General features: G+C 40.4%; 1 protein-coding gene across 1 annotated transcript; it reads right to left on the minus strand.

Moving 5' to 3' along the window:
- Positions 1–343: 343 nt before the first annotated feature.
- Positions 344–8,225, minus strand: LOC140235080 (aqualysin-1-like). Its single transcript, XM_072315118.1, has 10 exons — positions 8,139–8,225; positions 7,541–7,653; positions 6,982–7,104; positions 6,325–6,448; positions 5,953–6,062; positions 5,156–5,294; positions 3,471–3,658; positions 2,987–3,158; positions 1,112–1,223; positions 344–833 (listed from the first exon to the last, which is right to left on the minus strand). The coding sequence occupies exons 2-9, from the start codon at positions 7,646–7,648 to the stop codon at positions 1,114–1,116; spliced, it is 1,074 nt and encodes a 357-aa protein (XP_072171219.1). The 5' UTR covers positions 7,649–7,653; positions 8,139–8,225; the 3' UTR covers positions 344–833; positions 1,112–1,113.
- Between the last annotated feature and the right edge of the window lie 3,783 nt (positions 8,226–12,008).

Raw genomic sequence — 12,008 nt, forward strand, 5'->3', positions numbered from 1 at the left:
GTGTGTGTGTGCACGCGCTCGCGCGCGCTTGCATGTGCGTGAATGTCTCCACTACGTCAGATGATCCGCATTAGATTAATCAGTAAATTACAAATTCTGAGCTCAGTTTGATGTGTGTTTTCGCAATAATTGGTCTTTTTTTTTTTTACCTTTAATAGCCTTTGCTCACACGTGTTTCTCTCTCGAATGCATGCACCAGAGCAAAACAACACTCCCGACTCAACCCATGCTCACACAACAATGTTTGTACAATGCACACACACATAGCACCCATGGCGTATTTGGTTGAAGAGAGTAAACGACAAACGAGACAAAAACATCCGCCAACTATTACCACTATTTGGGAAATGTGACTTTATTTTTTAATCAGACCAGTCTGCGCAGCAAAACTGTTCTTACATGTATCTTGTTACTTCAATATGACTTGGTATCATTTTCTATCCTATTTCCCTAATTTTCTTTCGGTTCATTTTACATCTTTTAACTTCATTAGGATTCGTTTTTTAACCCTCTCAATATGCTTTAAACCCATAACTCATAGATCAGTCGCTCTTATAGTGGGTCCATCTCCATCCCAAAATTATTTAACACTCAAATGTTTAATTTTTTGAATCCCATCAAAATTACAATGTACCCTCCCTTTCGATTACTTATGTTGACATCTCGTTCTTTTCATTCACACTGTACGTATGTACCATTGATTATGTTCGAGATGGAGGAAAAATAGGCTTGAACTTAAACTTGGCCGTCATCTTTGTTTCATTAAATCTGCGTCAGATCAGCGTCCGTTGTCTACGTCACGTTCCGATTGTCACACTGCGTCTTTTCTGCATCTGCAAAGACCAAAGGCAATTTAACATCGTCGATGACGTCATATCAATGTGAATGAACAGAAGACTAACACATTTGCTCAAGTCGTACAAAATAATACAAGTTGAGTCTGTCTTATGTCAAGTTTCGTTGACTATTTTCTAATAGCAATGCTTTGAGAAAAAGAAAACATAGGATAACTGAGGATTCCTGGCGTTTATTAGGAACCGATGTTACCTTATACACTGTATTTATTGCATTTTTCTAACAATTCTTTATTGACGGGAATGAGAGTATTTACCTCTAAACGTAGAGAAGTTCGTTGGGAGAGCCCCATCCAGCGTCACTGATCCTATCACTCGATGCGCTGGACAACATGCTGCTGGTACTACCGCCGTAGAGGGCGATAGCTCCTATAAATAAATTGACAAAAGAAGACTAATTGGTGATACAATGTACTTTGCTCTCCCTTTTAAGTTATGTATCACACCCATGCAATATTTCGGAGCTTTAGATTCGCGACGGGGACGCTGAGAGGAAAAAAAAAAAAAAAAAAAACACCTTCTGAGCATGCGCAAAACGCGCGTCAAGTCGATCGATTAGGTTGCGTCGTATGAATTTTTCACTACGCGTTCTGGGCAATTTTTAAGTCCACTCAATTTACGACGTAGAGAGCTACTTCACGCACCGATCATATGGGGACGCTCTTTTATCTTTTATAGGTTACATCTCAGCGTAATCTAAAACTACTTTTCAACACGACGCAGGGAGGAGGAGAACGTCCAGCTCAAGCGTCCTCGCTCTCCAGCGTCCGCGCCGCAAATCTAAAGCTCCCTATTCTTTCAAAGCGACGTAAACAAAAGGAGAGAGACCAGGTGGTGGTAATAGAACAAAAATTCAATGTATGCAGTGGACATCTATAAATCGAAGTCTCTGTTCGTTTAACGACCTAAAAAAAGGAATGTCTCGGATCATTCAGTATCAAGTGTACAGTTTGAGAACAATGCCGACGATAGTATAGTTATTGCTTAGGACCATTGATAATGGTTATGACGAGAAAAAGATCTTGAAGGCATTATTCACCATTTGCAGATAAAACAAAAATCCAGTTTTAGTGCTTCAAAATAGTTCTAAAATGTGAGTTAGGGATAGAAACAACCAACGTTATAATTTGAATCAATATGACTAATTTTGTTTAATACACAAAATGTGAACAACAGTTATAATAAAAATGTTTCCAGACTAAACCATATACAGTTATGGTTTAGCGAGGAAAATAGTGATATATCGTTATATTTTATGCTTTATTCCAAAATCCTTACATGGTAAGATGTTTTGTGATACAACTGAGCTACACATATGCATCAAATGTGATATCTTGAACATTTTTAAATCGCTGCTCCCAATGGCAAACAGTACCTTTAAGAGACCTCTTATAGAAAATATAATCACCGTAAACATGACGGCAACACAAAACATTGTGATAAACATTTGTCATTTGGCATTCATATTCATTGTCATCATTCATTAATATTGGGAATGGACATGCTCAGAGCATGAAATAGGCCCATATAAAAACGACCGACAAATTAATAACTGATCGAATACAGTTAAGTTTCGAGATTAAAGCCATTTTGGGTATTCCTGGGCAGAGTCAACACACTGCATCAGGGAAATTGGGTTGACTAAACTATTGATATAATACGATGAATTCACGATGAATTTAATTTCAATCATGATGCAGAAATTCATATGTAAAGACACTGCTCAACATTGAGGCTCAGCTAAACAAAAAGTGGACTCCTCCTAACAGCTTTCTGATTATTCCTAAATAGATTTTTATAAATACCCTCAAGCATACAAATGCTATGAAATTTACTGCCATGGTCAAATTATCCATGGAAAACATCATCAGAACACAAATGCCCATGAGAATTATTGAAGAAGTCAAAGTCTTTCACTCTCAAAGTGTTCTTTGTTTCTCTTCTTTCCCTAAGTATGTCACAGTTAATCAACAGCGACGTTTTCTCATAGCGTTATGTTCACACAATGTCAGAAAAAAAAGCAAGTACTTGATTTCCGATGCACTGCGTGAGGAATGGTGTAGAACACAACATTCCCTCACATTTTCCTGCTAAACTGCAAGCCTTTAAAATCACATGATGGCAGTTCGTACCTGCGACGTGCGGGCAAGCCATGGAGGTTCCGCTGATAGTGTTAGTGGCATAATTGCCGGTGTGCCACGTGGAAGTAATGGAGGTACCGGGCGCGAAGATGTCCACGCAGGAGCCGTAGTTAGAGAAGGACGAGCGATTATCGTCGCTGTCTGTGGCGCCAACGGTGATGGCCTGAAGATCACAGAAAGAAAAGGACAATGTCATGAAAAATCTGGAAACCCATAAGATTGATATCGCAAGTAAGACGGCCCAAAAAAAAAAAAAAAAAAAGGAAATGTGCAGACACTGTACACCCGTCTGCCGGTAGAATGCATTTTTTTTTTTTTTTTTTTAGTACCACGGGAGCCAAGTTCCTATATCAATGTTGAGATGTGACCGTTTGAAAGCGCTGGAATAAATGCACACATTACGGAACTGACGCTATCATCCATTCTCAGCTAACTGTTATAAGTTTTCAGCCTAGTGCTGGTGGAAAATTCTCACCGTGCCTTCCCGAGCTGGGGAATAGTTGCAAGCATTTGCATCGTCGTTGCCAGCGGCAACGGCCGTCGGGATGCCAGCTGAGACCATGTCCGCGACGGCATTGTCGAGGGAAGTTGATGAACTTCCTCCAAGAGACATGGATGCAACGTTCTTGTTGCCCGAAGCATTATCTACGACGTAGTCGCATCCTGTGGTTTATATCGGAAGAGGTGAGAGGGCACGAAATTATTATTTAAAAAAGATAGTTACAACTGAACTTCAGCAAGATCCCGACACTGCGTTCACTTGTGATCCTTGCTGCAATCATCAAAACCATCTGAACACTTCTGGTACTTCGATTTCATCTCTTGAAGAGGCATGAGTAAATTTCATACACATGAAGATAGACAATCCAAATGTTGGAAATTTCGTAAAGGCATGAGTTAGCGATCCACCACTTCCAAAAGAGTATGAGGACAAACTGAAGGTAAATAAATGTCTTGATCAACAGACATAAGTGGTAAACATGATGTATGGGTCGTTTTACTTTTAGTTTGAGATTAGTGTATTTCATTTGTGCGCGGATATAACAGCCTTCTTTCGGCTGGACAGCTGTTTTTCAGCAAGGCCGTGTTTTACATTGAGTAAGAGAGACTCTACACAGCAAAACTGAAAACATACAATTATATGCGATAAATAACATCCACTGAACAGGTCACAACACAAATTTCGAAACAACTGACTGGAAATCACTGCAAAAAAGAAAAAGATATTTGCAAATATCTAAAAGCGTAACATATTTTTTTTTCACAATCATTAGACATTCTTTATAGTTACTCTCCCCTTTTTCCAATTTGTTTTCCATTGATGTATACATTATTGCACACTATAAGATCCGAAATGTAGTTAAGTTTATTTCGCTTGTCTCTGCCATTGTTTTGTATTTGTGAGAATCATATTACTATTTGTCATTCTACTTTTGTACATAAACAGTTAGCAAACTGAACGTGCGTATACCTGTATTTTGCAAAGAAAACATGAATGAAAAATAATGAAATTACAAGTCCAATAAGAAAATAGGTAAATACACTTATAGACTCTTTTGGGGGATTTTTTGCATTCTTAGGACCAGTTAGAGATCATGACAACTCTAAAAGATGATATAGTCGTGAAAGAAATTCACGTGTGATAGGTAGGTGAAAAAACGGTCAAATTTTCATCTCTGGCAGTGTACGTCATTATTTTCTTGTTTATTTATTTCTGGTATAGGACGCACGATTCTTCTTTATCTTTAGTACTTGTCAACTCGGATGAGCCTCAAGGAAACGGGATTTTTCAACTGTTTCCATATAAAAAGATGAGAAATTACACATTTGTGGAAAATGTCTGGTGTACTGCGAATAAGTCTTTTTTCAGTGAAAAAACAGCCGATTGAAATTTGATTACACAACGAAAAAAAAAAATATTCTTGAACCACACAGATCCTATAACTTGAAAAACTTTAATAGATTACTTTCAAATTTCGTGCACAATTTAGATTTTTGTTGAACTGCTTCGACAGCCTTTCTTCGCCCGATGTGCTCTGTTCTGCCTAGGACACTCGGACGCAAATGTGTAGTACAGATTGTTCTGTTAAAGCTGGGAGGTGGGAAGTATCTCTTCCCACCTCCCTGGTTAAAGTGATATTTGAAGAGGAGAAACTGTACCGCTGACGATGCTACTGGTGCTGCCGGAGCCAAGGCAGTTGAGTACCTTGACACCCTTGATATTAACTCCCGTGGCCACACCGTAAGTGTTCGATCCCACGGTACCAGCACAGTGGGTACCATGGCCGTTGCAGTCTTCCTATGGCGTGATGATAAAAGGAGTAAAAGTGTACCTAAAACAGTTTGGTGCACCAGATCGATTGAACTAAAATGTCACTGGATCATTGTAAGTCTGAATCTAAACCAGTAAATGATGATAGTTCTTCATCTAGAAGAATACCTACATGGAATATAAAAGGAAAGACCAGCAACTGTAATTTTTTTTTTTCCGCTGGCAAATCCACACGGACTTTGGACAAAGGTTTATCTGTTGTGAGTCTCACAGATTGCTGTGGAATAATGCCGTGTCTTTGAATTTACGGCGATTGTGCAATGTCGACGACAGTTAATAAACTTCCGAGAAGAAAGTGCAGAATAAGGACAAATCAAAATTCAGCCTCTTTCTAGGTTTTCAGTCATGGACTTCATAAATCATCATGCATTCACATCTAATGATTAAAGGAATTACCCAATTTCCTGCTTCTCGTTTCAAACCCAAATAAACCAACCAAGAATCAGTACTAGATCGTCAGTTACGTCGTGGAAAGGAACGAAAAAGGACAAGGACCAGCAATTTTCGCTTTTGAAGATGAATCTTCAATTGATATTGGTTAAATCTTATCATTCTTATATACTTACGGTAGATGCCATTAATCTTGTTCTGCATATAATGATAGACTGGCTATTCGGAAACTTACGTTGCTACCTGTGGCATAGTTAACCACCTGGTCAGCGCGGCCCCCAAAGTTGTTGTGAGTGTCGAGAACTCCGGTGTCGATCACCCATACGGTGTACCCACTTCCGGTGCCTGTTGGATCATTCAAAATCAACGTCTTGTATCAGTTACTAACCGTGTCAATACTTTGTGATATACATCCTCATGACAAGATGCAAAGAATTTATGGCGATCTTATTTAACTCTGTTTACGATTTAAAAGCGATAATGCGGTTGTTTTAAGATATAAAAATGAGTAGGCCCTATACTTTTCGATTTCTTGTGTGTTTTGTTTTAATAGGAATGTCTGATTTTCGTTTCTCTGCAGCTCTTTGTTATAAAAGTCTTGCTTTACCGCCTGGCGAGTAGGAGTCATCAAGTGGCAGATCCCTCTGGTCGATACGGTCCAGACCCCAGGTCACTTGAGTGCGGTAGACACCGTCCTGTTCCACGTACTCGACGGCTGCAAGGCTGCGGACCTGTAAGGGTAATTGCAACATCGAGTCTAGAACCACTCCCTACTGATGCAAATAGTTTTTTTTTTTCTCTATGATAAAGACCCATGGAGGGGGAACCTATACCTCTGTCATATCAGTTTGAGAAACATGATTATGTAAGCCTGCTATCCACGACCTCGTATCATTCGCTTTCTCTCTCTCTCTCTCTCTCTCTCTCTCTCTTGTAGGACAGGCTATGAAAATAAACATCATTCTACGCCCGGACAACTAAATACAATCAGGAATATAAGAGGACCACCACACTAATAAATGGTTAGCATATTTTTTTTGAACAATATAAAAACAAAATTTCAATGCTTTTTTTAGCTTCCCAAAGCATGGTATACAGACTCTTTTACTGGCCTTCAAGTGCATCCTTACCATCAGAATAAAGCTTAACCCGAATACTTTCAACAAAGTACATTCAGTGGTTTACATCAGCAAGAAAAGGTTGTAAAACTGATATGTACATAATGTATATAAATCCAAGGTGTTGGTTTTTTTATCAGACTTACGATCTCAAGAGCCCTGTCCGAGAGCTCGGCGGCGAATCCATGCAGGACGCGACGGAACTTGTTTCCGACACGACCACCGGTGAGACTGACAGTAGCAGCGATTTCGTCGACGTCGAACTCGTTCTGTGACATAATGAAGATACATAGTTGTGATTAGTCAACCTTTAGTCAGCAATGACTTACCTACAAAGGCTACAGAACCGTGAAAGGGGGGTCTGAGAGTCCCCATCCCCCACCCCAGTAGCACTTATGGCTCTCAAAAAAAAAAAAACAAAAAACCCCTCCTATATACCAACCCTCCCCGCACACAGACGTACACACTAAAAGAAAAGACAGAAAATAGCAAACAAAATGATAATCGCTGAGCGTGACCTGTAAATTGCCAATCTGTTAATAGTGAGATTACTTACAAAGTAAGAAGTGTTACACCACATCATATTGTCATCACATTTGAAACAGAATGCAGCAAATGTGAATTGGGTTGAACCTCAAAGAAGATATTCAAATTTGGATAAACTTTTGATGTATGAGGCAGAAGAATAATTCTGTGCACACTGACCTTGAGTTTGATGATGTACTTGCCCGGGATGGGTTCCGAGTTCTTGAGGAGCGGGGCCAGCTCGGCTGTGGCAGCAGCCACGAGGAAGAGAGCGAGAAAAGCACGCATCTTGTCTGGGAACAGCAGGGAAAATTGAATATCATCAGCGTTTATGGACAAGAGTCGATAACATATTTACGTTCTTGTGCCCATAATGAAATCAATCAATTCGTCCTTTCCATTACTCTGGTAATTGCTGCTATTACAGGATGTCAGTGCCGGCGTATATGCGTTGAAGACAAGGACTTCAACAAATGGACAATCGGTAAAGAGTGACGGCAAGACGTCAAATTTGTGACAAGAATCAGTTTGTTAGAGAGGGACAAACTGAAGAAAATTTAAACCTCAATCAACTCCCTGTTCGCCTGTGAGTTTGGAAAGCATCGCTTCTCTGCCAAAATACTTCTTTTGATAACAAAAACAAAGTCATGTACAGTAGATAGAGATGAAAAACCTCATGAAAGGGGAATGAATTTGATGGCAACGACACACCACTGCGTGATGCCTATACAACAATACTGCATTATGATATGATGAAACAAGCAATCTCTGAACTCACCGTTGATGTAAAGCAGGAGAAGTAGATTCTGAAGCTCGATGAATGAAGCTGATGATGTGTGTGCGATACTCGGCCATATTTATACATTTTGAACCACATGGAATTACATCGGTGCCAGGCTGCGGCCTCACGCCCTTATCTGACATTCTGCATCTAAGGAAAGAAAAAAAAACACAGTCTATATTTAGCAGTGGAGTCAATATCATTCAATGAGATAGAAAGAAGAAATATCCAGGTCTAGCATGGAACATGCCAGCTTTCAATCACATGATTGGTCGTGTGCTGCTGACACTGAACTTTTTTGATCTACTTTAACTAAACTTTTCGATTTATCAAAGTGTAAATATGTCAAAGGTAACAATTCAAGTCACGCATGGAACTTTACAGGGTTGTAACCAATAGCAGTATCGCTTTGTATTTCTGAAGTGAAAACCGTGCACAAAGGTGTATGGCACGAGGTCAAAGACCTCTTGCATCATTTTCTGGCACCGTGGCGGCGCCACCTGCTGCCTCCCAGAGCCTTCTATTCATAGAAGGCTCTGCTGCCTCCAAGGTAAGAGCGCCCTCTTAAAAAAAAAAAAAAAAAGCGTATACAGGACACACCTGACTGTACCAACATGAGTTACTGCAGTATTTAGAACTGTACAGTAACTGTATGCTGCTTGGCGGATGGAACATCACGAAGATGAAAAGGGAAGGAAAAGACAGTGAAATTATTTTCAAAGATGCTTGTATTTTGATTCTAGTGTCGAAATTGAGTTGATATGATATTATGATCCAAACCTCTGATAACATGGCACAATGATATTACCGTACCAGCTTAAATTGTCCTTCGTACTTCATGTCACCTGTCTCATGATTTAGGAGTTTGAAAGTAACAGATGCAAAATTTCTTGTAGACACACACCTATGCAAATTTGCATGTATGTATGAGTGCATAAAACACACAAACGCAAGTACAGAGACCCACAATAGTCAGGATTTTTGTGTGCGTTTTTTTTTTTATATCTAAATTTCTTTTTTGGGGATCTGTTAAACATTCTGTTTGTGGAGAATATTTAGAGACTGCTATTGTTTTATCATTCATTGTTTGATCCCTTTCCATATCAACAGTACATTTTAGCCTTTTTTCCTGCTCATCTTTAAAGCGTGTTCATTCAGCTGTTTAGGCTACAACACGTACAACGACTCCCGCTTATGTTCACATAAAATGTGCTGTTAACGTTGGTAAGAACAATTAATATAGGTTTACCATGTGAATTCTTTCAATAAACTAAATAAATTTTGCAATTAGGAGGGTTGAACATAACCATTCGCCCTGAAACAGGCCTCACCTAACCGTAGGAGAGAAAAAAATATCCAAAAGTATATTATCAGGATAGGCCACGGCATTGTATTTTGCTTTTGTGGGCTTTTTTTTTGGGGGGGGGGGAGGAGGGGAGGGTTAAGAAGAATAAAACACTTATTTGCTTCTTTCTTTCAAAAATACACTCATCAGGAAATCGGTAGGGCTCCTAACTCCACTGACAGACAACTTGATGTCTTCTCGAAGATCTAACTTAAACACATAATTGTACCAATGCTGACAACTTATAGACAGGAATCTGAAATCCGTGGAGTGCCCCCCCCCCCCCAAAAAAAAAACAAAACAAACAAACACAAAAAACACACAAAAAAACCCAAAACAAAACAACAACAACAAACACACACACACACACAAACCACACATACACACACAAAGCACACATTCAGACATCTCTGGATTATATTCATCTCAATAGGCCAACATGATTATCTAATCAGAAGCAGATATTCTAGAGTGCTCAGATTCAGAAACGGAGATGCTTAGCAGCTCTGACATTGGCGTTTCATAGACACAGCAGAGTTTTATTTTATTAATCCATTTTTTTTTTTGCGTTAAATGAACAACGGCAAAACTGATTACAAGAAACAACTATCGTACATAATCACTACCTCGTGCATGCACACACTAATGTGCACAGACTCTTTATTTTGATAGATGTACCTTTTCTATGACATGCATGGCTTACAAAAAGTATTCGACTTTGTTGTAGGAACGTTCTTCATCGTCCGTAAGTTTGGCCTATTTCCATTAATACTATACGTTTACGTGACAACCCGAACCCCATTTTTTTCCCGCTTATCTAATTAATTGAAAGGAATTTGAAGTGAATTACAAGAAATTTTTTTCATTCATATTTTCTGACGAAACATGTATCTCTCATCCACTACTTCTCACACCTCCTATCCAACTGGACCTAATAAAAGACCAGCTAGTGCAGCTGAACATGTTTCGAGATATCCAGTCATATTCTTCTGAGCTGGAAAAATGGAACAAACAAACAAGGAAACAAACATCTCAGAACAACAACGCTGGTCATCTGTATAAGGTAAGGCAAGTTTCATGTCACTGTCATGAACAGTACTTTGCAGGGAACAGGATTCGAATGATGTAGTATCTGGCTTGGATCGCATCAGTATTGCTGAAAAAAAAAATAAGTTCATCGACTTAATTGCTTGCATGTGAGACGAAAGCTTCCTTCATGTGGTAATTTTTCACGTTTGATGAACTTTGTCTGCTTATTCCATTAAAGACTGCTCATGCCATCTTCCACGCCAAACCCTGCATGGCACTACCTGGCACTCTATGCTAATGGGGAGTCGTATCTTCCAGCCAGAAAATAGTTATCAAGATATTCAAGCTGTCGAAATTCCCAGCCACAAGTTCATCACCAATATTCCACAATATTCCACTACTGTATACCAAAAAGACTGCACGTATCATCTTCCACGCCAAACCCTGCATCATATGGTACTACCTGGTACTCTATGCTAATGAGGAGTCATATCTTCCAGCCAGAAAATTGGATATCAAGATATTCAAGCTGTCGAAACTCCCAGGCCCGAGGAGTTCATCAACAATATCACTTGCAAGGAGAATGTAGCTTGCTCCACGACTATGAATCCTTTTGCAAGTTTTTCAGCCTTCTAACTACTTCTCTCTCTCTCTCTCTCTCTCTCTCTCTCTCTCTCTCTCTCTCTCATGCACATGATTAATATTCATTCAATGTCTGAAGGCCCTGTCACACCTTTCCGGGTAAGCTACGCGGGCTTGTTGCGAGTAGGGATTTTCCAGCACGCAGGAGAATTTTCTGCGGGCGGACAAAGATGTTGGCGAGTTCCGTATACTTGCGTCTTGCTGCTAGACGCGTGCTATTTACCTGCTACTCGTGCTTGCTTGTATTCCGTGTGACGTGGGAGTTGGTTGCGAGGTGCTGCCGCTAAGGGCCTCCTGCTGGTGTTCTGCGTGTACCTCTGCGGGTAACCCCCCGCAACTCACCCGGAACGAGTTTTGATCATGCTGAAGGCCTTGTCACACCGCGTCTGGGGAAGCCTTGCGGGTTATCTCGCCCGTAGTTGCTCGGAGGACTACTGGTGTGCACGTAAGTTCGATTTACCTGCAGCCAAGTTTTGAATATGACCAAAACTTTTTCGGGTGAGTCGCGGGGATTGCTCGCAGGGGTCCACGCAGAACGACAGTAGGATGCCCTTAGCGGCTGCACCTTGCAGGCAACTCCCACGCAGGTACTTCGCAGTCCCCGTATGCGACCAAGAAAATGACATTCTGTGGGACTTCTGCCATTCCTTGGAGGGATTCCTTCACCGAGTTGCCAGCCCTCACTCGCCACCCATGCGTCTGACACGCAGGTCACACGGAAGTAGAACGTAAGTAGCACTGGTCCAGCAGGTAAGAAACTTGCCAAAATCCTTGTCCACCTGCAAAAAATTGTCCTACATGCTGGAAAATCCCCACATGTAACAAGCCCGTCTAGTTTGCCCGGAAAGGTC

This window comes from Diadema setosum, chromosome 11 (assembly GCF_964275005.1).
Source record: "Diadema setosum chromosome 11, eeDiaSeto1, whole genome shotgun sequence".
Lineage (NCBI taxonomy): Eukaryota > Metazoa > Echinodermata > Echinoidea > Diadematoida > Diadematidae > Diadema > Diadema setosum.

Coding starts and splice junctions, on each gene's coding strand:
- LOC140235080 (XM_072315118.1), bottom strand. CDS start 7,648: ATGCGTGCTTTTCTCGCTCTCTTCCTCGTGGCTGCTGCCACAGCCGAG. Junction 6,449..6,981: donor CGGACAGGGCTCTTGAGATC/GTAAGTCTGATA, acceptor TTACCCTTACAG/GTCCGCAGCCTTGCAGCCGT. Junction 6,063..6,324: donor TGACTCCTACTCGCCAGGCG/GTAAAGCAAGAC, acceptor ATGATCCAACAG/GCACCGGAAGTGGGTACACC.